The sequence below is a fragment of the Vanellus vanellus genome, assembly GCF_965231255.1.
Source record: "Vanellus vanellus genome assembly, chromosome: 3".
NCBI lineage: Eukaryota > Metazoa > Chordata > Aves > Charadriiformes > Charadriidae > Vanellus > Vanellus vanellus.
This window is the reverse complement of record NC_138907.1, coordinates 88655207-88681036: the sequence shown is the minus strand read 5'-3', so window position 1 is coordinate 88681036 and position 25830 is coordinate 88655207. Positions and strand designations below refer to the sequence as shown.

General features: G+C 37.7%; 1 protein-coding gene across 2 annotated transcripts in view; it reads left to right on the top strand.

Annotated features, from left to right (window-relative positions):
* ORC3 (origin recognition complex subunit 3) overlaps positions 1-24157 on the top strand; it is a 36704-nt gene extending 12547 nt beyond the window's left edge. The window contains exons 7-20 of one of the 2 annotated variants that reach the window (XM_082480845.1): positions 512-648; positions 2752-2911; positions 3697-3810; positions 5657-5790; positions 6258-6321; positions 9639-9755; positions 10660-10739; positions 14841-14974; positions 15613-15695; positions 16191-16288; positions 17172-17313; positions 21143-21259; positions 22407-22486; positions 23614-24157. In XM_082480845.1, coding sequence (XP_082336971.1) covers positions 512-648; positions 2752-2911; positions 3697-3810; positions 5657-5790; positions 6258-6321; positions 9639-9755; positions 10660-10739; positions 14841-14974; positions 15613-15695; positions 16191-16288; positions 17172-17313; positions 21143-21259; positions 22407-22486; positions 23614-23719 — 1566 coding nt within the window. In that variant the 3' untranslated portion in view covers positions 23720-24157. Of the gene's footprint in view, positions 1-511; positions 649-2751; positions 2912-3696; positions 3811-5656; positions 5791-6257; positions 6322-9638; positions 9756-10659; positions 10740-14840; positions 14975-15609; positions 15696-16190; positions 16289-17171; positions 17314-21142; positions 21260-22406; positions 22487-23613 lie in introns of both variants that reach the window. The other variant, XM_082480844.1, reaches the window with a different exon arrangement.
* Positions 24158-25830: the final 1673 nt, after the last annotated feature.

Below are 25830 nucleotides of genomic sequence, written 5' to 3'. Positions count from 1 at the left end.
TTCACCAATTCTGTCCCACAGAGCTATTTCTGTCTTTGTTGGAATGTAGGTTTTTAAAATTTGTTTATTCTTTGTACTTCCTGCTGTGCCAAATGGAAGGAAGAAAAATTCCAATTCTAGATGCTAATAATAAAGGACAAGAGGTAACAGGCAGAAACTTGAACATAGGAAGTTCCATCTTAACATGAGGAGGAACTTCTTTACTTTGAGGGTGGCAGAGCACGGGAACAGGCTGCCCAAAGAGGTTGTGGAGTCTCCCACTCTGGAGACATTCAAAATCCGCCTGGACGCCATCCTGTGCAACCTGCTGTAGGTGACCCTGCTCTGGCAGGGGGGGTTGGACTAGATGATCTCCAGAGGTCCCTTCCAACCCTGACCATTCTGTGATTCTGTGAAATAAAACTCTAGCAAAAAGTCAGTCATGTCTCTTTGGAGCAGTGTGATATCGTAGATGTGATTCAATCTTTTTATTTTCCTGTGTTTTAATAATGCATAACAAATGGCTTTAAAGAAAACAGATTCTGAAACTCCAAGAAAAAAAAGAACTTCCTCTTCTAGACACTGGCAATCTCCTCCAGTTGTAGTTATACTCAAAGACATGGAAAGCTTCACCACAAAAGTACTTCAAGACTTCATAGTCATCAGCAGGTAACATGACCTGAAGTTTAATTCTTCCACTCCGTTTTCTATTTGCAGCTGTTTTGAAGTGTAGCAATGAGACCAGGGAGAGTTGGAATCAAATATTAATGCTGCTTCTTTGCAGGAGTGATTGAGCAAAAACCTATTTGCTAGGTTTTGGGGATAAATTATCCTAAATCTAACTTGGGACTCTGAGCCAGAGTACCTAAGGGCTGGGTTGAGATACTGGCTGGCTGATTTAATTCTTTACATGGGAGGATTTATTGGTACTAGTTGTTACAGAATTTTATTATGAAGCTAATTTTTTAAGATGCCTAGATCTTTCTTCTGTAGACTTTTAAAATTGTTTTCAGAGTATATTTTTTGTATGACAACTGATGTAATGCTGCTTAAAGGTCACTAGCTTACTAATTGGACTATATAAAACTTACCCAGAGAATTTGTGTGTTGGACAGGATCTGCAATGAGTAACTGACGACTGCAGGTGCTCCTGTGCTTCTGTCCTTCCTTAACCTGTCTTCCTTAATATCACCTTGTGCGTTCTAATCAAGAGCCTATGCAGTTCTCCAAAGAGAGCATCTTACACTTAGTTCTCAGGTTGAAACTACAGGTGCAACAAAACTGGGGCTGCAGTTGCTGCAGCTGAATTAACTGTACATGCGTACCTGATGTTCCCTCTAAACAAGGCTAGGCAATTTTGCTTGCTGAGAGACCCACAATAAAAATATTTTTCCACTTCAGATCAGGCAGATGGGTTCTCTGGAGAACATTTCAAGAAATAAAATCAGAAATGCACTATTATCTGGAAATAATTAGGGAGTAAGGCAGGGGAAAATGAGGTTTTAATTGTTTAAGTGTTGTGTTTTATTTCGCTTTTTGTGGCAAGTGTAAATACCTAATTATGAGCATGTGGAAAGTAGACGAAGTGCGGTTCAAGTCTACCAGTCTATATACTATTTGCAAACACACTTTTTTTCATAGATTGTGTGTCTCCTCAGAAAAAAGCTTTAGAGGATTCAAATGATCTTGTAACTAAAGATAGTCTTGATTCAAGTAGAAGATGGGTAAAATAGAAGCTCAGCAGGGTTGCATAATACTTTCAAAAAAATCTTTGGGATGATTGTAGAGATTAGGCTTATTTTCTCCATTTCAGTCTTAAGCATGTTTAATAATAAGGGTGAAGTGGGTAAATGTGATAGGTTCTTCTGATTTGTTAATCACAAGATTTACTTTCTCTCCGATATTCTTTTAGGTTATCAACAGTGGACAGTAATATATGAATTTTATTGTTTATATGTTTAAGTCTCAAGCAATGACTTTTGGGGAGTTAGAGAAATGAAATAATTGTGGGATAGCAATTAAAACACAAAGGTCAAAAAGTTGCTGTGGTGAAAACACAGGAAAGGAATAAATTGTCAATTTTAACCTAGAGATATTTAAGACAGCAGAATTTGTATCTCCTTGAAACTAATAAAAAAAATGGAAAATAATGATGAAATAACACTAAAAGCACTGTATTTTTTTTATCATTTGTATGCTGCTCACAAGGAATACAGCATTCAGTCCTGTGTATCAGTTCTCAAAGCATATACTAAAAAATTATCTGAAGAGGAAGATTGAATCTGGAGAAGTTGGGATTCTTTTCTAAGTATAATGGGAACATAGGACATTAGAGGGGTTTCATAGTTATTTTAAATTTATTAAACAGTGTAAAACTTGTAAATTTTCTTGAGACTTTTTAATGTCTCTTCTTATTTTTTTCTCTACTTTTTTGGAAAAAAAAAGTTGTCATAAGATTCTCTGAATATAACTTTTTGGGAAGACTGAACCAGTATAATACTCTAACTGAAAAGATGCTTTTTATGCCACTTCCTGAAATTTTAATCCTAAAATATAATTTAATTTGCTTTTCTACTTCAGGGCTTTAAATCGCTTGCTTTCTTTTTTGTTATACTCCACATCAAAATTCTTTTGGTTTACTGGCAACGAATCTTTTAATTTACCTCTTTCTGCATCTAAGCTCAGTGTTGTACTAGGAACATAATGCATTAGTTTCATAATTTTCTGTAATGTAACTAGTATGTTTTTTTCTCCCTTCCCCCCATGATCCAGTCAGCATATCCATGAATTACCTCTAGTGCTGATTTTTGGAATCGCTACATCTCCAATGATTATCCACAGCTTACTTCCTCGCTCTGTTTCCTCTCTGCTGTGCATAGAGCTTTTCCAGTCCCTTTCCTCTAAGGAGCACTTGTCTACTATAATTGACAAGGTAATTGCCTTTCTAAATAGGAGGAGTGTGTGTGTATTCAAGCATGGTGTACATGTGCGGCCTTTAAAAGTAGGTTGGTCTGAAGCTTTGGAAATGGAATCTGTTCCTGAAAGCTGTGAATTTAGGATATTCCTAGTCAGCTGCAGAGTAGTTTAATATTGAGAGCTTCCTTCTGACACTGAGACACACTCACACACCTGCTTTCATCTTTCATTTGCACTGACATCTGTGCATACATATTTGGGCGCTTACGCTCTGACATTCCCACCTCTTCATTAAAGTAGTGCTTTGGTTTGAGTTTTACTTTGTTCCAGAAAAAGATAGCTTTAAACATAGAAAAACTCAGTTCAGCCTGACTTTTGCTGACTCAAAAATGAGCAGAGATATCCAAATGGTCAAGCCATATAGATGCTGTGCCTGTGTGATTCTTGGTATGCCAATTTGTGGAGAATTTCCAGAAATGCTGAAAGTAGTGGTATCCCTGCTTGTTACAGCAATGTCTGTTCTGTTGTTTGTAATTTTAAGAATAAATACAAAAATAATGTTAAGCAAAATTAACTTCAAACGTTGCATATTACTGAAAGGTACTTACAAAAATGTGGTGAAATAATAAACTGAATATCTTTGCGTGGATGTTCTAGTAGAAATATTTTTGGTAGTATATTAAATATCTCATTTAGCTGAATGCTAACACATGCTGTATCAAATAGCATGTATAAATTTTGCTGAGTTGAATTCAGGAAAGAATTTCTGCTATGGCTACTTTTTCTTTTTGTCTCCCTTAGCTGCTTCTGACAGCCCAGTTTCCCTTTAAACTGGGTGAAAAAGTTCTGCAGGTTCTCATCAACATATTCTTGTACCATGATTTTTCTGTCCAGAATTTTATCAAAGGATTTCAGGTAGGCAACAGTAACAAGAACTCAAATTATGGTTGTGAAAACAAAGGGTAATCACTAGGCACTGAAAGATTTCTTAGGTCCTTATCTTGCTGTCACTGAATTGGATGAAAAAATGTCCTTTGGAAACAGTTTGGATCTGTGAACAGGTGGGTGTTTTAAAGTTAGAACCTTAACTGCTAAGGTTTTAGGGGAAATCTTGCAGGACAGGTATGAAGAAGTGTGGAAAAGCTTACTCTGACACAAAAAACTGTATTTAGAGGTTAAATTTAAAGGGGTAACCTGCCTTAGTGGGTAGAAAAACCTGTATTTTGCTACAGATTAACTTGTAGCTTCTAAAACCCTTGGCAGGACTCTCGATCTCTGATCCTCTGTACCAGGTCCTTGTACTCTGGTTTGTCATGGTGTGAGTTGGCTGCAACAGTGTCTCTTCCCTGCTTGGACTCTTCTAGCACAGGTTCTAGATGCACACTTCTTACTTTTTCGGGGAAACAGGAGCTGTAGGGTCACTTACTTTGTACTTCAGAGTAGGTGGTGCTTGTGCTCCAAGCAGCTGTGCAGCAATGCGAGAGTTACATTTACCCTCTCAGGAGACAAAGTCGAAGGCTTAAAGGTTGCCAAAAATAGTCTATACAGGGGATGATAATTATATTTTTATTGGCTTATATAGATCTTCATGTCTAGATGTATTTCTGTGTCTGAGTCTCCTTGTAGCTTTTGTGAATTGTGGACAAGAGTCCTCTGAAGAATTTGCAGTCCCTGTAACCTGTTTTAATGCAGGTTGTGAAATTGTTTCTTTCTTGCCTGTTAGTAAAGCATGCCCTTTTAGTGCCATATACCTTTAGAGTGTCTCAGATTCTTCGATAGCTGAGATTCAACGATTACACGTGGCCAGGAGAAATATCCTGGCAATAGTACCTCTTCCTGCAGACAGACCCACATGGGCTTTCACAGGTTTCAACTCCTCGTATTTGAAAGAGTCACCCGAATTTAATGATTCCCTGATGCCCTGATACGAAAATACAAGTCCTGGCCCTGACAGTGTGTTGCTGTGTCATTGTGCATTAGAAGTATTTGAGGATGAAGCAATTTTGTATCGGATTACCTAAGTGATAGATACAAGGGATCGTCATCATCTCATGTCTAGGGGGGATGTTAACTTTTCTGACAGGAAGTGTCTTTTTCACTGACGTTTTTTGACAGTTTTTTATGTTTTAAAAGTTTTTAGTGAAGTAGTCTATTTGGGTTTGTTGTTTTGTTTTGTTTTTTTAAGAATAGATGTGATGAGTATATGCTACTATTCTGCAAGGTCCTAATGCTACAAACATTTAGCGCAGCCGAAATCAGTGATAAAGCACATTTTTCTGTATGCATAGTAAGAGCTTAGCAGTGTATTTTTGTGTAGATGAAGCAGAAATTGAAATTAGGACATGTGATAAGCTTGCTTTCTGTACTGTAGTTGCTTTTCATATCTTCAAATATACTCTTTGTTATTTGTGACCATTGGAGCTGAATATGTAACCTAAAGAATGCAGTAATTCACATAAGTGAATAGAAAATATTTGACAAGCTATAGTTGTTACATAAGGGGGGAAGGATGAGGTACTGAATATAAATAGCGCGTACAGCAAAAAAGATAATTATGTGACTGTATGTAAAACTGAATAATCAGTGCCCTGTAGTGATTTATGGAATATTTATGAACTGTAATTAACTTTTTTTTTTTTTTAAGGAATAGCATTACTACCATTGTAGTATATGCACTGTAGTAGTAACAAAGCATTAAAAGGCAGATATAGCAGGGAGGATGAATTTTGTTAACATCACTGGTTCTTGCTTTGTTTTTCAGCTCTGCATTGTGGAGCACTTCTATTCCCAGCCTCTTAGTGTACTGTGTTGCCAACTGGTAGATGCTAAGAAGAGAGTAAATTCTTTGTCACACAATCAGTGTGAAAACATTCGAAGACTGCCCTCTTTTAGAAGGTAAAAGGGGAAATAAATTTTTGGACAATCTTGTATTTAGTCAGCTTTAAAATATAAAAGGAATCTGTAAATGTAGCTCCGTGATTTACCTTTGCTATAGAAACAGTTTTCAATCAAAAGGAAAGGACAGTTCTACATAATTTCAGGAATCCTTAATCTTCTGGTCTAGAGAATACAGCTGCTGTGATGCATAATCACTTGAACTTCTTTTTTCTCTTGTTCTTAATACAGAAACAAGCTATTATGATAAATAACCATAAATCATTTTTTAATTTGTTAAGCTTACTTGGAGCATAACCTCTAGGGTTTTGGAGTGGTCTTTCAATTTGCTGGATTTGACTGTCCCTTTTTGAATCTTTCCAAAGGAGTCCTTACAGCAGCAGAAACTTTTTGAATTTTTTAACTCTATAATCTTCAATCATACCTCACATTATAATTTTTAGGTTCTTGTGTTTTCTTGCTATCAGGTATGTGGAAAGACAAGAATCAGAAAAACAGATTGCATTGCTGACAACAGACAGCTATTTAAAGGTAAACATTTAAGAATGTCTTTGGAGAGCAAAAATAACTTTCCCAATATATTAGTTTATGGAGCGTAATAAAATACAAGACTAAGATGTATAGTTCTATACAACATTTTTCATACAGTATGTACTGTGTTTCATGTCCAGTAATGGACAATTAGGATCGATAGGTCAAAATTCCAAATCTCTAGGGTCTCCAGGTATACCTTTATACAAAGCTGCACAACTTTTCTTCTGTCATTTTTTAGCTATGTCTAGAAATATAACTGCTTAAATAGAAGGTTACAAGGTTTATTTATGGCCTGATCTTTTAATGCTTATTGAGACTGACTTTCTTGGAAAGTCAGTGAAGTGTTTGAATAACAAGTAAGTAATCTTGGAGGTTATTTCATAAGCTCTTAATCCTCCATACCCTCTGTGTAGTTTCTGATCGAACTCAGTAAGGCAGTCTGGGTCCTGAGGCATACATTCACACTAGATGTCGTACAGGATTAAAACTTTAATTTATGTTACATGTTTATCTGAAGGTTCGTCAAGTGATTAAAGTCAGGCCACTATTATTGTGAGCCCTTTAGGAATTCACCAACAAAGATCTTTTGGTGATTTTCACCGGTTGAACTACTCCCAGTAGAAGCACTGCTCAGGGTAAAGGTCTCCTCCTAACTCTTCATCTCAAGTGTAGCTAACCTGTCAGGCAAATGGTACTGCTAGAGATAAAGCAATTAATTTGTTCTAGCCGAGCTTCCTGGTTTGTAAGGACTTTCCAAGTGTGAAGAACAATGGTAATGGCTGGAAGAGAGGCTGGTAGCAGGCAAGTTTGCAAGTGCAGTGCAATTACACTAGTCAAGGCAAGACTTGATTTATACATGATTTTATGGTCCATAGTCTTTAGTGGCAAAAATAGCTTAAGCTACTGCTGTTCCCTTGATGTTTATTCACGCCTCAGCAGATGTGCCAGTGCAACTGCTTGTGTGGCTGTGCAATGAATGTAATCAGAGAAACAATCCAATTAAGGTAACCTGACCAAAAAAAAAAAGACAAGACGTGGGAATTGTTTTGCTGGGTTGTTTCTGCAGATTGATTTCCCCAATGCAGTTCACTCTGCAGGTGCATAAATGCTTCTGTTGAAACAACAGGAGGAGGGAAGGAGTGGAAATGAGCAGCTGAGACTCTATTTCTTTTTTAAAGTTTAAAGACCATGTAATGGGCTGCTACATGGAAAGCTGAATACTTATCAGCTTAAACATTATATGTTTTAAACTTCATATGTTTAATAATATACCCCTTATTTCACAAGTCTCACCTTGTAAGTTTGGGAAAGAAGCTGGAATTCTTGTGCTTATGTTAATATGATGCTTCTGATAAATTTAATTGAAGGCACTTGTTCTAATCTCTATAGTAGGGGTAGGACTATTACTGCATTGCCAAGCTGGCAGTGTAGTCTACTTGGGGAGAAAAGGCCCTACTGCTGTTTATTCTGTATGTCGTACTAATCTACAATATCATTCCAAACTTTGGAAACACTTTCAAAGTCACTATGGTACTACTTCATATAAGTTTACAGTTCATGTTCAGGTCCAGGTAAACTTGCTGTTAAAGTTCAACACCTAAACCTGCAATACCCTTTGTCAGCTGCAATTTATATTCTATGTTGTTACCACTTTTTTTAGTAACTATGGGAAGAGTTCCACCTGTTTAAAATAATCAGTTTTAAAAGCAATGTTACAATTACATTGTAATTATAATTACAATTCTGAAAGTTTTCATGGCAAATTTCATTTGAAATTATTTGAATTTGACGATCTATATTTATGGAAATAACACTGCATAGTCTTCCAATGATGTTTTCAAACTCTTCTAAAACAGAATATGCCTTTTCACTCCGTTAGTTTGGCAAAATATATTGTGCTACTGCATTGCTATTTATGTATATTAACTACATCAGTCTTGAGCTGGGAAACAAGATGAAGGAAATATAGGTGCTACAATGCTCTGGGTTTGGGGAATAAGATTGATGTAGCAGCTTTAGAGGGAACTTTTTTTCTTCTCAGCTTCTTTTGTGGTGGGGATATTTTTTTTTTTTTTAATGTTCCTGTTTAGAATTAAAATATAAACTCATGTAAAATTTTAAAATACAGACTCCAAACCTTAGTGTCTACCCTAAGGTCTTGGAAGTCATTTAAACAATTGTCGTATCAGTGATGCTTAAATTTTAATAGATAAAAAGTCTATGGAGCGAAATGTCTTTAATGTTTTTAATAATCTCTAACTTTTTTAACATCAGAAAGCTCTCTGCAGCAATAAGTGTCTTTCTTATTTTCAGTCTGTGCGGTATGATACTTAATCTTTCCATGTGTCAGTAATTCCTTATATTACTTGCAGATAAGGTGTTGCTTTTTTTTTTTTAATCTTTGATACCCTTTGTTTCAGTTTAACTTTAGGGAACTTCAGTAGCTTGTTTTATTTTTCTGTTTCCATTTGGAGTAGTTTGCTCAGAGTTCAGCAAAATGGCAATAAAATATGTAGAGAATCCTGTGGGGTTTTCCTCTTTATCTGTGACTGAAGACAACTGAGAGAAGATCTTCTGATTCACAACTTAAATGTAATGAGCCCATAGTACTTTTAATACTGCTACCAGAAATTTTGACTGTGGTTTTCCAGAAGTGTTACATACGCTTCCATGGGAGGCCAGTGATGAGATGTCTTCCAGTAAATTCAGTAGCAGCAGCAGTTAACAATTTATTTTTCTTAATACAAGATTTTTTTTTCTACAGTTCTCCATCTATGAATAAAAGGAAGTCAAATTAAGAGCTCATAGGAGCAGCAACTGCATATTTCTTTATTTTTCTGTGAACTGGTCTTTTTACATATATATAACTAATAAAAACAGCAGCCACCCACAATATAAGAAATACATTTTTTAAATGCAAGTGTCATACAAAAATGCAAATAATAAGGATTTGGGTAAAAGGAGCTATTTAATTTCTCTTTGCCTATTAAAGGTATAGTGTATAGACTAATTTTTGCAAGATGACATACCAAGTCTAAAGGCTAAATATAGTTGAAAATGCTAAAATAATAATGCTAATTAATAATAATTCCCTAGTGAGATGGAGGGAGAAATTAAAGTTAACAATAGGCAATGTGATTCCAGTGAACTGTTGAAATATGGCTTTCTTGCTTAGTGGTCTTAATTTAACACTGGTGATTTAAATCATAGCACACCACAATGTCAAAACTTCAGAGTCAGTTTAAGTACCTTATGGGAGTTTTAACTAAATGGATGTCAGAATGACTTATAAAACAATTATTTTGTCACTGTAGGAAATAATACAGAAGTTGCTGGAGGACTTGCATGTTTACCATGAAAATTATGTTTCAGTTCTGAGATGTCTTCATGTTTTCACATCTTCTCTTCCAAAGTATCCTCTGGGCAAGCAGGTGATGTACTGTTATTCCATTTTAGTGAAACATGGGCTTTTTTGTTTCAAAGTATGACATCTGAATAAGTATTTATTCTTTGTCTTTGTTTACTATTCTGCTGCTTTGCCCCCTACTTCTTAAAACGGAGACAGATGTTTTCTTGCTATAGGCAGAGGGCAAAAGCATGTGTTTTCTTTAGTGGTGTGGACGATACCTTGGCAGTCAACAGGAAGGAGTTTCCAGGAGATGGCAGAAGCGCAGATCAGCAAAAGAATACACACATTGATGAAATCCCACATCTGGGATTATTTGTATTCATTGCAAACAATGTATACTCTTCTACTACCTATTAGCTTGCTAGTCAAATTCAGATGAAGAGTTTGAGGTTTAGCAACCTTCTGTACAAAATAAAATGATAGTAAGGGAACAGTCATAATTGCTCTTAATAGCTATATTGCTCTAATGTCATTAAATCCACCTTCTCATGCTAAGCAGTTTCTTCTTCCACTAGAAGAGCAATATATTCTGTGCACGTGCACTTGTCTGTCGGTTCTCGATGTATTCCACACTGTTATTAGAATCTGTCCCTAACTACAAAATCAGCATGAACTGTCCCAGTATTAGTGAATAAACAGATGTTTTAGCTGGGACTTTTGATTAGAGTTTCTCTCTGTTCTCATCAGTTATCTTCATCTGAATGTTGGTTCTTTGAAACCTGGTGCAGAGCAACATGTAGACTCCAGCAACACTACGAGCTTAATTCTGTAACATACTAAATGCTCTCTTTTCTTGTGCAATCATTCTGCATCTCTCAAAACAAGCTCCAAAGGAATTACATATTACTTTGAAAAGCTTGTTGTAAGAGTTCCGCATTACTTTGTTTGTAAAACACTTCATCCTTTCTTCACCTTCTGCATAACAGATCAGGGAGCTGCACTGTGCATGTTTGGAAAACCAAGTGTGGGAGACAGAGGAGTATGAGTCATCTCTTCAGCTAGCAAGGTGATTATTTTTGTTTTTTTTTCCCCGTTTTGTTTTAATTCCATTGTACATGTGGAGAGTATCAGTCATCAGTTATTCTGGAACTTAAAGCTGAAGATTCTACCTATTCGCAGCTAGTTGTAGGATTGTTTGCAAGTATAATTGCAAGTATAAACTGCTGTTTTCGTTTTGTCTTTCTACCGTTTTCCATGAAACTCTACCAGGTTCTAATATATCTTATACCCTGAGTAATTATGCTGAAACCACTGAGATTACTATGTGTAAATGAGAACATCAGTTGGGTTTTGTCTTTTAAAGTATGATTGTGTTAGATATTATCAACCAAATTATTCATTTTAGTTGGCCTAAATTTTAATCTGTTGTGAGAATTAGAATCTGTTCCAAATAAGTAGCCTTTCTTTTTTTTTTTTTTTTTGTTTTGTTTTACTGCTTTCCCCCTGCCTCCTTTGTCTAACAGTTTGTACAGGGACCGAGTTAATTTTTTGTGTTATTGTGAGCTTAGGACTTTAGGAGAGCCTACACTTGTGTGTCTGTCAGTGTTTAAAATGGAAAACTCATCTAAGCCAATTTTCTTAATAGAAAACCCTTCAATTGCAATGTTGCAGCTACAGACTTTTAAATGTGCTTTATCCTGGCAAGTGGCTGTTCCCTGATAGCTGCATTCATTCAAATAATACATCAGTTCTGTCGCACAGAGAGCTGATGCAACACCATTACCGTAACTGCCTCTTCAAGAGCCTCTGAGCTTGTGAGGTTTGATGTGTCTGACAGTAACATTGCATAGAAAAAACATGTCAGTGGTGGGTGGAGGATAACTTTCTGGGCTCAGGTACACAAGGAAGCATGCTCTTCAAACTGTACCCCTTCCATACTGAGTGGTTCTTGTCTATCGCCACTGCACTATGTTCTTTACCCTCATCCCTTTGAAAGGATTACATGCTTGATTTCTCATTCTACGGTCTGTCCTTCTTAATCCTTCTCTGACTCTCCTGAATCTTGACAGCACTCAATCACCTATCACCCCTTGCCCATAAATATGTCATTCTGCTTTCCTGTACTGTCTGTTCTGTAATCTTGAATAATTCTTGGCCGATTTTTCCTCTCCTTTTTCTCCTCCTGTGTTTAATTTGCTTTCTTCCACTCTGAATTCATCTGCCTCTTCTCCTATCTCAGAGTTGATGCTGCCATTACATTCTGGTTTGGTCCCCTTTTATTCTTCTTCTCTGGTCATCTCCCTCCTGTTTTTTCTCTGGTCCTAGCTCCCACTGTGGGAGCTTCTGATAGAAATACAGTGATCACGGTCATTCCTTTCATAGATAATTCTTTCATCCAGGAATTCTGTCATTTTTCTAACAAAACTCCTTCATCACCGTTCCTTCAATCCTTGAGATTCTAGCTGTGATCATTATTTTTTCAGCTTTTAATTTTTTCTTTAACTCTCTTTTCCATTTTACACATACTTCCTCTTGTCTCTGCTTTTTCTGCATAGTCTTGCTGCTGTCTTTTAGAAGGAAATGGTAAAATGTGTTCTTTCCCCTTCTACTCACAATCTTTTTTCCCCCGTTGCTCAGATATAGAAGTTACTCACTGTTCCTTAACATCTCGGTCTTCCCAGGGGCCACATCACCCATTGATATCCTTATGTTCACCCTTTCCCATCCTTTACTCTTTTCAGTGTTTTTCTGGAGTCCATCTTTTTTCTTGTATTTAGAAAGTAAAAAATAGAAAAGCTTTTGATCAGCTGATTTCTCAATTTGCACCAAAGTCTCTCTTTTGACCTTCATGAATTATGTCTAAGTGTGGGGGTTTCAGTTGTTGCATTGAGTTTCTTTTGTGGCTGGTTGGTTGTTTCTCTACTTCAGCCTTTCCTTGTCCTGGCTTTTATCCCTTCTGCTAAGAGTGCTCTCTCACCAAGGATGGTGTTTCAGGTGATCTAACTTTAGCAATGTAGACAATAGTTATTCTACTTTAATCTAGTTTTCCAGAGTCTAAAAAATATTATGGGGAGACAGGGAGAGTGTGTGAGCTTTAGTTCGCATCGGATTAATCCAGTCAGAAGAAAGATAAGATTAAGAGATGTTGGAGAGTGTCTCACTAGATTGGTTATGAGGAGCTAACTGGCTGGGACATCTCGTCAAACTTTTAGGTGGCAAAACTTTGAGGACTGGCTGACCTCTTGTCTTCTGTCTAGATACTGTACTCTGTTTTTGTCTGCTAATCATTGATGCCATTCGTCATACACTGCTTATCACAGTCCTGCCCTTTTGGAACTGTTGTCATTTTGTTGTTGACCAATCTCTGTCATCACTACTTCAGATGATTCCCTGCTTCAGCATTCAGAAGTTTTTACAGACTACATCCTAGCTTCCTTTCTTCTCTTTTGAAACTTGTCTCTGAATAATTAGAGACAGATTTATTTACTGTCTTTGGATGATCTGAGATCTTTAAGATCTCTGCTTTAAGCCTGTCTCCTAACAATTAAAATTTTAACGCTACTCTCTGATACCTGGCATATCTTGCAGTAATCTCAAGCCCAAAATGTTGAAAAGGATCCTTCACTGTTTCCTGATATGTGATAACCATCCTCTTGCCTGTTCTTTGAGCCTTGTAATCCCATTGTTGTCATAAATAAGTTTTTCTAGAACTTGCAGCTTCTTTTTGAATAATATTACTAATGTAAATTTGTTCTTTCCTGTTCACAGATCTCCAAATTCGGTTGTCCTCTCTCCATCTTAGGAGTTTAATTATTGCGGTGTTTTGTCTGGCCTGGAAGAAGGCTATCTTGTTTACCCATTATATTCTATAAGGCTGTTTGAAAATGTTTTCTAGCCTTTTGTGTGGTCAAGGTCACCCTTTCTGTTGCTAACTCCTGATGCTTTTCTGTACAAAAGAAGTGTATCTGAAGGCAACATCTGACTTGCAAAAATCCATAACCCTGAATTGGATAAGCTGAAGTTTCAAATTCTAGGCTTTACAAGCATTTAACATGAACTGCCAGTTAGACACTAGAGCTCAAATTGCAATTCTCCCTCCAGACATCCATAAAGCTTCCCCAGCCTCTTCTAAATTCTTCCTTAAATAAATCTCTTTTACTCGTTGTTTAGGTAGCTGATACGGACACTCGCTGCCTTGACATGCTGATCACCATAATTTCATTCTTTTGTCGTGCTCGCTTTTTTTGTGTAGCTATGGTTTTGTGTTTTCTAAAATCCTTAAACTATTAACACCTTTGGTATTTTTATATTAGCATCTTGGTTTGCTGGTTTTGTATTAGCACTTTGGTTTTGTATAAGACAAAGCAAAACCACAAGAATAGGTTGGGAAGGGCTCCTAGTAACAGTGGGTATTACACATGTGTGATTGTTCAGAACCAGAGTGTTTAGCAACGGGAACCTCTCACACTGGATAAAAGAAGTTACATGCATGTGTAATGGTACTGGCTCGATTCAATTACTGTAATTCCGGATCTCATTTATGGATATTTGCTAGGATTTGCTTTGATATCTTTTAAATTAAGATTCTGAGACTGAGCAGTGCTTGGTGACATTTATAAAATGCCCTAATACATAATTAAAAGTAAATGCAAAGCTGGAGGTTTGGCTGGATGATCTCAAGAGGTCCCTTCCAACCTAAATGATTGCGGGATTATAGTGGTGGTTAGGTTTATAGCAATTAAATACAGAAAACAGCAATTCCGATTTTATTTGAGAATCCTTCTGAACCACAGACAGTAATGGATTGTGTGGATGGGTGAATACATACTAATCTGACTTTTTTTTTTTACCATTTCATTTACAATTCATGGGAATGAGTTATGAACCCTACCATACTTTTTCTTAATCTGACTCACAGATGATCAGAAAAGCTTTCATTGTCAGTTCTGCAGGAAAATGTTAAGAACACCTATTCAAGTTGATCCGTTTCTGTTAACGACAGCAAGGAAAAAATTGTCTGTACTGCAAGACTGAATGCTGGAAATCTTGGAGGTTTTCTTTTAAAAGGAGTTTTTCAAATTATTTTTTATCTTTTTTTCAACTAAGAACATTGAAAGCTGTTTCATCATTCTGTGTTTCAACTTCAGCCAACAATTGTGTCTTTTAGGATGTTGAATAAGTCTGATTTGGTAACCATGCTTGAACAATGTGTGGAAATTTTTGTGTCATCTTCTGGAAAGGAGTTTGATAAGACAGTAGAGAAGTTGAAGGAGTTCTTGACCCAGTTTCAGAAACTAGAAGGTGGGTGTGTACCATCATACATTCCATTGCAGATTATATTAAAACTGTTTTATAATCTGACAAATGGGTATCATTTTCCCTGGTCATTCCTGTCATTGTATGAAACCATCAGATTTTTCAGGATTGTTTTTTTAAATACATACACAAAAATTGGAAATACTTATATTCTTTATTAGTATGTGATTCGTTCTTTTTATAATACAGAAGAGTGATGTAAGATAAGAAATTGGACAGATCAGCAAACATTACTCACTAAATCTGTCATGTTTATTTTGAGCAGTTTACTGGATGTTGCAATCATTTCAAAACATTTAACAAATGAAAACAGATACTGAAAGATAAATAGGAGCAGACTTCCTTATGATGTGGTGTTTAATCCAAATGTATATAAGGTTCTTTAACCTGCTTTTTCAGTTAAATTCATATAAGGGCTTTGGTTACTTAATTGCTGTTGGTTAAGCTGCACTGCAGACTCCTTTGTTAACAGTCTTTTACAAGCTGCAAGACTCAAAAGATGCCTGTGTTTGGGTCTATGCGAACAAGTAGCTGAACACATCAGATTGCTTGGGTTAGGGCATTTATAGAGGTCATCAGGAAAAGCTTACCCTGCATATCAAACACTAGTTTTGTTCTAGTAGCAGAAACTCTCCAAGAACAAGATGTGTCCGTATCGTCACAAAAGGAGCTCCAGAAGAAGACAGACCTTTATCATCTTCAGAAGGTTAGGCCGGCATAGGCTTTACTGACTAGTTCCTTTACTGAATCTTTTAAGATGTGACTGTGCATGGTTAATTTTTCCTGGCTTGCATAACGGTTGTGTTTAAGTAACTCTTCTTAAAAATTAATGAATAAGTATCAACTATGTATGTCTGGCCCATCTGATGCATAGAAAATTATAGAAAATATCTGTCATAAACTAGGATTTTAAAATGCAAATTAGGGGCTTTCTTCTTATTTAACTTGTAATTTACATATTCTGCCTAACACACATTTCTTTGAATTTCCCAAACTCCTACCAGTTTGAGAACTGTATACGCTGGCCTAAATATAAATAACTGCATGATCACACTTTCAAACATTATCACTGAAGACATGCCAGCAAAAATTAATTATACATGTTAAACATATAGATGGTGTTCTCCAGAGAATAACTACCTCCCATGTAGTTTTATGCACCACTCTTTTTTTTTTTTTTTTTTTTTTTTTTTTTTTTAAGACCTTGTTGGAGTTGAAGGAATCAAGGCGGTCTAAGAAACTGACAAAATTTGAAATGCTTCGTTTTGAAGTTGTTGACTATGTAGACAGTCTTGTAAGGTGAGCTTTCCTGTTTTATATTCCTGCATTAGTTTGCACCATAAGTTGCAACAGAAATTTTGCTAACATGTTAATCTTACCAAAATTGTGTCTTGGTCCCTACGGTTTGAAGCACACTTGGTTTTTTCTCCCATCCTATTCTTTCTTTGATGAGGGCTCTAAAAACAATAATCTATGGAAAAGAAATTAAGAGGGTTTGGGGTTTGTTTTTTTTTTTTTTTTTAGATTAGTAGAAGTAATTGGCACATGAATTGACCAACTTATCTTAGCTATTTTTTACCCTAATCTTTGCTGATCTGTTCTAGTTATGAAACTGTATAGATGTCAAGTGTGATTATCCTGTCCATTTTGGGAACTGTTTTGGTGAGCAAGGCATAGCAGATAAGGTTTTGGAGGCAGCTCCGTAGCAGAAAATGTGAAAGGCTTGGGGTGGGGGAAGAGATGAAGACACTTATTTAATTATAGAGCCTTGAGGGGTGGGGGAGGCAGAGAAGCTAACAGAAGTATGACTGCCAATAAAAAAGCTTCAAATATGAAAACAAAGATGAGCAGAGACTAATCAGGAGGCCTCAAGATAGATAAGCAAGATCTGTGGAGTATATGACTGGCATTAGCATTTCAGCTCCTGCCCTTATTTTTTATTTTGTCAGTGGCCCAGCTAGAGTTCTACGCTAAATCCATTAGATGTAGAGTTGATAATAACTTGCTTCCCTGCGTAAAACTTGATTTCAGTGCTGTTCATCTTGTTTTTTCAGAGATTTGTCAGTACTGGTTGGGAAACATACTTTCTTGTAGTTTCTGACTGCAGTACACTTCTGTTGTTTCCCTTAAGGTAAAGCTTGTATCTCTCCTCCCTCCCCCATCCCTCATGTGGCTTTTTCAGAAATTACCTTGTTCCTGCAGACCACAAGACTCTGCACGAGATAGTGTATTTCAACACAGCCAGTGTTCTCCGTGAGCACTTAAATGCTGCCCCGAGGATTGCACTTCATACAGCTTTAAATAACCCATACTGGTACCTGAAGGTAAGAAACAAGTGAGTTGTTTGTTGGTGCTGCCATAGTTTCTGAAGGCTACACATAAGGATGATGTGTAAGGCTTAGTTTTGCTGTTTCATGAAGCTTGGCACACATTCAGCTGTTTTGCAGAGAACCAGCAAGTTAGTGAGTTAGTGTTGATAAGCAACTGGGGACTTTGCAAAGAGCTAGGGAATCTGGCTGGCTGAAATAAAACAGCTAATTATGGAAAGACTTCTATATGGAGAATCCATTTTGCAGAGCCTGCTCTAGTCTGATCTCTTCTTTCTCCTGTAGATGTAGCAGAAATCTCATTTTTGTCCTCCATTACAAATGGGATGACTGTCCATGGGGGAAAATGCCATGTCTGTGGCTCTTTCCAGAGACTTTCTTTACAGGCTTAGTGCTTAGTCCTCACCGTGTAGACTTGTTGTAAGGTGAAGGCTCTGTTCAGGTGGGGTAATTACATTAACAATAGCTTGAATACAGCATATTTAAAGAACTCCCTTTGTTTTTCTTTTTACATTTATTTTAATACCTATTGTGTGTTGAAATTGTATCTTTTCTGGGTCCAAGTAAAGGACTGTCATTGATTCTATTAGTTAACCCATAACTTTTCTTGAGGAAAAAAAGCAGCCCCGTTTCCACTTCTTTCATAAATCAAATTCACAAGAAAGAAATAGAGCAGGATTTGGAAAAGGAGTGAACATACCTTTCTTTGTTTTGTCCTTGATTATAGATGCTACTTGGAATGACCCTCGTGCCCTAACATCTCCCTTAAAAATGTGATTACAGTTCTGAAGAAAACATTGGTTGTAGCTGTATCTGAGTGCTTATATGTTACTTGAGTCAAAGCCAACACTTATCAGGAATCATACTTGATAAAGATCAGTCTTCGAAATCTATAACCCGATTCGTATTGGGTTTGGTGGCCTTGTGTCTCTATTGGACTGAGGGTTATCAGTTTTGCTGTGTGCGGAAGTTATTTCTAAAACCACTTAAAGAGCTTATTTGTGAAAACAGTAGTTAGCAAGTGGGCTACCATTAAAGAGACCTAATATGAACCTCAGTGGTTTATATTTTTAGAAACCTGTAAAAATATAGATTAGGAGAGCTAGCAAAATCTAGCTGCTGATGTGTTTAATAAGTATTCTCTTTGATGAGTTGACAGGATTTAAAGCCCTCTGTCATCCTGCACTTTGTTCTTTGACATACTTTAACATATTTCTGCTGTTTTCTGAGAAGGTTTGGCATAGTTTCTAACAGCAGCAGTATTGGCTGAGTACCTTGCTTAGCATTTTAATCCATGTAAGTCAAAGAAATATTTTTTCTTAATTGTATCCATGTCTTCTGCATGGCACTTTCCTGGGCCATGACCAGAGCAAAGTTCTCTAGAGCCGTTCCTTAGCAGCAAATGATTAATATATGATGCATTTCTTACAGGAATCCAGTACAGTTATTTATTGAGCAAAATGTGAACCATGGATAATACTTATCCTGGAATGAAAAAAAAAAAAAAAAAACCCCACCACAGAAAAGTGTAATTCTGTTTTCACTGATCCCTTGAAAATTCAACAAGTTGTAACTTGGAATACCAACAAGGCACTGCTTAGTATTGTGTCAGCATAAGGAAATTTGATCTTGGATCTTCCTGGGGTTTAGATGGTCATGCAAGTTTTGTTCTTGACCTTGAGTAAGAAGAGTGATTTTTCACATTGATCTCAAGGAATGAGGCCAGTTACCCATGAATATACTTGGATTGCTATGAAACTAAAATCCTCGAGTTGCAATTAAGCTCTTGTATCAGGGAAAGGGGATACTAATATTTGGTCCTTGGGAAAGATAGCAACATTGATTCCAGAGCAAGGTATGAGTCTGTCCTCTGTCTAGCCTCCGGGGGCAGGGTCAAGCAAGAGAAACCCCTCATCAAGAGTGTTCTGGGTTGTTCCCACTCCCATACTCTTCTCTTTCTGAACCAGCACCTCAGTGCTGTGCAGGTGGTTTCATGACTGGCTGCTCGTTCTAGGGCAGCTTCCTGCTTGTCAGTCGAGTTATTTCCGCTCGGGGACAACACATGGGCTACTGCCTCAGGAAGCTGAGGTTTCCACGCACGCAGCTGCAGCTCGCTCCTGCTGTGCTGTAAAGGCTTGGCCTAGTTATCACAAGTGAGGCCGAATTCTTTCAGATGCTGGCAGAGACCCTGCAGTGCCAGTCAGTAATACTGCATTGTTCTCAGCACTTGCCTGTGGTCCAGTTAGATACTAATTTCTACACATGAACCTGTTCCAGGAGAGTGCAGGCGCTCTATAATTTCCATCCTCTCTTGGTTGTGATAACTGTTCTGGCCTTATTAGAAAATCAGTGCAAAGTGTCCAGCAGTGCTAGAGTTGGCACACGGGTGAGCGGTAAGAAGCCATAGAGTTAGGTGGAGTAGCAGAGGGGAAAAGAGAAAGGTGTGGGGTTATTAGTGCAGTGGTGAGCCACTAGATCAGCCAGAAGGTATAACTTCACCCGTGCTGGTTAGTAACACAGTAGTATTTGAAACTATTATGGTACACTTCTGAATTATAGTCTGGTAAATTAATGTCTGAATTGTAACATTTTGAAAGTTTAGCCATGTTACTCTGAATTTATCTGGAGACTATCTGGACTGAACTGACAGACATTAACCTAATGTCTGCAGATTTTGTATTCATTGTAAAGAATAAATAAACTTGAAAATTGTTAGGCTTTCTGGAAATTGGGAAATGTCTCATAAGTGCTAGAGTCCAAACTGAATCTGAGTCTCACAAATTGCAGGAATTGAGATCTATGAAAGATAAGATAGCTTTGCTCAAGAATCTCTATGTTCTTTGCCCAACCTTCTTTCCTATCTTGAAAAGCATTTATTTATGAAGGTATTCTTGCTAGGGCTTTATAGACTTCCCAAAAGTAACTTGCATGTTTTACTAGCATGTAAAAGCATTTTAGCGAAAGATCCCATGAACGGAAAGGGATGGTCAGTGGTTGTTTCATGTTAGGAGAGCTGGCTTCTGAGAGTGCGTGAAACTGAAAACAGGGAAAAAAAAAATCATGAACTGATATGAAATGTTGTAAACTTTTGCAGCTCTAGTAACTTTTGCTTCTGCCCCAAGTGGCTTTCTTACTTCTCAAGTAAATGCTTCAGTGCTGATGACCTGAATTTCCTGACATACAGAATAGTTTGTGAGAAATCAGACTTTTGCCTTTACAGGTGCTGAATTTCAAGTCAGGGAGAAATAATTGTTAGATTTCAAAGATAAACCTCTGAAATGAGAGGAGCAATTTGGCTTTTTAGTACATCTGATAGATCTATACTAAGACTTCCTCGTTCCTTTTGGGCTGTGGGGGGAACGGACACTTTTCTGTTTTCTACATGTGTAGTCTGAGGCAAATCATGACTAGTTTCTTTTCCTGAGCCCATAGAACAGAGTATTTCTCTCTGGTGTGTAAATAGAACTAGCAAAAGAATTGGGGAAAAGCCTAATCAGGCAATCACTCATTAGAGACTGCATAAGTGCACAAAACTGTAGAAGGACCAGGAGTGAAGTAGCTGGGTGTTTCCTTTTGTGTTTTTTTTTTTTTTTTAATGGCATGTTTTCTTATTTTCCTGGGTTTTGGGATGGGTTTTGTTTGTGTGTTTTTTTTTTTTTTTTCTTTCTACCATCAACTTGCCATTAAAAACACAAACAGTAAACATTTGCTTAAAATGCCTATTACGTGAATTTCCTGAAATAATGTTATATCTAGCCCTTAAAATTGTTCAAGATTAAAAACTGATCAAAATTACTGCCTTCGGTGTTTTTTTTTTTTTCATCAGAATCAAGCTTTGAAAAGTGATGGAGGAAGCATCTCTAATAAAGCGCCTGACATATGCATTGTGTATAAGCTTCATTTGGAGTGTGGCAGACTGATTAATCTCGTCGATTGGTTAGAGGTATGTGACAATGCAAACGGTGCCTTTACCTGCTTTCAGTCTTCTGATTTATCTTTTTGCTGCATGTCTGCTTTTCTTTAGTGCCCCTTTTGACAGCTTAAATCATTGCACACCTCACTCCCTCCTGTGCAAGAACACACAGTAACTCCAATCACTACCCCACAGAGTCTTCCCCTGACTCCTGTGAATCATTTATTTCCAGCATTATTACTCTGTGGTGAAAATCTTTCGCTTCTGCTTCTATATCGTGCTTGGCACAGATCAGATTTTATCCTTCACAAAATTACCTTCTCCCCCCCCTCCCCTTTGTTTTTAAGTATTCTGTGACACTTCTATGGAAACAAGCCAGTGCTCCTGCTTGGCAAGCGTGGGGGGGCTCTTGGAGAGAATGCTTGTGCTAGGCAAGAGTAAAGGTCCTTCTAGCCCGATACCCTGTCTCATGCTGTGACCAAAAGCAAAGAGAGTATAACAAGAGAACATACATTAATATGATACATTCTCCAAATACTCCCTAGCTAACAAACAATCATGTTTTAGCTCTAAAGTTTCCTAAACTGGAATGTTTTCTCTGTATTTTGTAAACCTCCCTGGATTACATTACCAATATAACTTTTTAGCAAGGACAGCATCCTCTGGCAAGAAATTCTGTAGCTCAACTACATGCAGGGCAGAGGACACTCCTTTTACTTGTTCTGAGTATGTTTTGTTTGCTGCTGCCTTGTTTGTGTATTGGAAATAAAAGTGGACAGAAGATCCTACCCAGGTTCTTGCTGTCCTTCAGTTTTACAGGTTTATTCACAGCCAGCTTCTCTCTTTTGTTTTTCCAGAATGGTTAAGCAGTCTTGGTTTGAGAATGTTGTTCAGTTCTGTATCTTTTCTTAGAATGGGTCAGGGACCAGAACTGTATTGGGATTTAAAATGCAGGCGCATGAGTTCATAATAATGTCTTTCATTCTGCATTCCTGCCATGGCAATCTGTAACCTTGCTTGCTCTTCTGATTGCTGCTGAACTGACAGTCTCATGGAGTTACCATTCCAAGATCTCATTCCTCCCGAGTGACAGTCATCAGCTCAGAGCTCATCATTTTATATGGAGCTCTGTCTGTCTATGAAATGTGTTAAATCCGTGCTGCTTTTCCCTTTCTAGGCTTTCTCAACTGTGGTGATGGCAGTTGAGGGACCAAATGCAGATGCGGCTTCCTCAGACCAGGTGGATGATATTATCCAGTATCCTTTCTCATTTCTCTCAAGTTTCACATTCCATTGCTTACAGGATTAATGAACCAGGATTTTTAAAATACAGCTTCACATGCACTGATAACTAATTCCAGAAAAATAAGACTAGTTTAAACAGCCTTTTAATGTACTGAAAATATCACAGAAATAGATCAGCTGAAATAGTTGGGCTAGGGGTGGTAAGAGACTAGCTAGCTCTTGTCCATAGATGTTTTTTGGGTCTGAAACACAACTAACAATCTGTAAAACAAGCTGAAGCTTAAATCATCTGAGAGTTGGTACAGCTGCTGTATAGGGGGAGAGCATTACTGGGGAACAGACAATAGGATAGCTGTGACCTAGAGAGCAGATGTAGAGACAGTAGTTTATTATAAGGAGGATTGGAAGCATTAGCAATGAAATGCTTACAAAAGTGGTGTCTCTGTAGAAGCCATGAGTTCTAATACCTTAGAGTTGAGAATTTTAGTTCCCACAAAACATCCATTCTACTTCTCTCTTTGTTCTGATTCTTAAGTGAGGTCTGCGAAATATGTAAAGGATGAGCATTAGAACCAAAACTCATGGCTACAACAGTAGTGCTGCCACAGAGAAGAGATTAATAGTTGTACAAAAGGAGGCTTAACTACAAGAATATTTATATGCTCTAATACTAACTACACAGAGCTTTCCTTTAGTGTAAGGCCTTTCCGTTTTTTACAAGCTCCTCCGGTAAGTAACACAAAACTAAATTCTCTGTTTAACTCAAGGACATATAGCTGTGTGTCAGGAAAGCAGCAAGAAACATTAGTGAAGAGCGAGTATGAAAGTGTAAATTCTTCTGAGAGACTACAAAATTAGTATCTTTGCAGGCTTTAAGCTTCTGTTAGCAGTGGGGAAAGGAACTGTGCCTTTGTTGCCACATGCTACACATGTAGCAAAAGAAATACTGATTAGACTGAAGATTTGTGCTTCTGTAGGCAAATCATGCTCTGCCCTTATTTGCAACAATTTTAGTGTGCAACACAACATTTTGTGTAATCTGTGCTTACGGTGACTTAGAAATCTTCCCCTCATAAATGGTGTCTCCATCAGTAAGTGTCACAAAAAGTGTACTCAGTTTCCTTTACTGAAATGTCCAGTGCTCGTTTTATTCGAGCTGTTTCTGAACTGGAACTCTTAGGCTTCATAAAGCCTAGCAAGCAGAAGACTGACCACGTGGCAAGGTTGACATGGGGAGGCTGTTAATGTGCCACTGAGATCTTAATAAACCTGTTCTTTGTAACATTGTGCAATGGCTGCGTTCCCACTAAACTAGTCCTGGCTAACTTTGCATACTGAGTCAAAGTCAATGATGACTGAATGTTGTGAGATATATTCTGAGTGCCTGGATAGACTTGAATAGCAATGTTGGTTTTTAATACTCAGCTTCCCTGTGCCATGTACTGTTCTGTTAATGCTCATGTTCCAAATACTGTATTGTTGTGCCACTTTTAATCTTCTTTGATGTGTGATATTTAACACTATACTGATATATTTCAGGCTAGCAAGCCAAAAGGACAACACTGGCTGTGTAAGCTCCAGAAGTGATGAAGCAGTATTATTAACTTGCTTATAAGCTGATAGGATTTGAGTCATCATTATAAAATGCCTTCCAAATCCCTAAACTACAGATTTAAAAATAAATAAAACCAGTATGCTAAAAAAGACAGTAAGCTTTCATGTTCAGCCTCTGCTGCGTGCTCTTCAAACCAAAACTGGTCTTAACTCCCTTAAAAACCTCATCAGGAGGAAGAGCAAGGGACAGAATAATTTCGAAGATACAAATGTTTGTTCTTTGAGAAGAGCAAAAGCAAACAGTTTAAATAATTCCCTTTTTCTAGTGAAGTTGATTAGAACTAGCTAACTTTTGATGTCAGGGGAACTTGTCAGCATAGACTAAATGAGAACATGGCACTCATGCACATTGGAGGAAGGTAGCAAAATCCACACTTGAAGCACACACTAACTTTTCTCTTTGCTGAGGATTTGTGCTGTACACACAAGCAAAGGAAACAGCTGTGTGAAAATAACAACTACTGGCTGAGTGTTAAAGCACTCACTGCTTATCTGACAGATCTTCAAAGAACCTTCTTGGCCAGTTGACCCTGTGCAGTAAGCAAGCCCAGGACACACTATCCCAGCTTCTGCCAGCACAGAGCAGTGCCTACACCTAAGTGCAGGTTACCAGTGCTGCCCCCTGTGTAGGAACAGGACTGGAATGGCTCACAGCTGCTTCCTATTTGGTCAGGATAGACCAAAGAGCTGCTTTTCTCTGCCTAGAGTCAGTCACAGATCAGTGCACCGTACTGTAATAAAAGCCACAAATAAAGTACAGTGCCAAAAAGCTGGAAAAAGCATAGCCATTGCTGGAGTTCTGATTCCCAAGGAAGCTGAGGTTGTTAAGAAAAACCTACACCTGATTCCAGGTATCAGTGTGACATGGGTATGTCCTAATCAGCCCAGTCTTTTCTTTAGCACTCAAAGACTGCGCTGTAGATCTTGCTGCATTGAGCTTCAACTTCCCCTGAGATTTGGTTTGGGGAGCAAATGTGTTTATGCTGATGTCAGTGTCCTGTGTTTTTCAACCACAGAAAAAGCCTTAGAAACCAAAGGGGAAAAGCTGTGTTTTCCTCCAGAACAGCATGTATGTCTGCCATACATTGATAAACTGTCTCAGCATGTGCATTTCAACAGTATGGGTGGAGACTTCAGGTCAGTCTTATCACCTAGGAAAGGGCTGCAGTTAGAGAAAAGTGTCCCTCCCAACCTACTTAAAAGTTGAACGGTGATTACTTGGTTTATTGTGAAAGACTGTATTTACCTCCAAAAAACTCCCAGACTTCCTCAGTTGACTGAGAGGATTACAGACTTCACTTTCCTTCTATTTGAGGCATTTAAGTGCTGCTCTTCATGCATGCATTCAGCTGTCAGTAGAATCCAGATGCTCCCACTTGGTTGCATTGGCACTTCAGCCTATTCAAAACAACTGAAAATGATAGCCTGCAGCTCTGAAGATTGAATCACTTGCATAAACCAAATCTGTGCTAGGAAGGGGTAAGTCCTATTACAAGAACCTATAACTATACCAGGCTCTTTATCCAGGAATGTATATAAGATAGGTTAGGTTAGGCTTGTTCTAAATACCCTCAGAGAGGGTAGGAGTCATGTATTTTCCAATTGCTGTAATTGCAGACACAGTAACACTTCCTGCTGCACTTAAGGGAGGGCCTAGTTCTACATGTTGCCAGGCAAATTAAGAGGCTAAGGAGGACGAGTCGTTTATTGGCCTTTATACTGCCTAAACATAGAACTTGGAA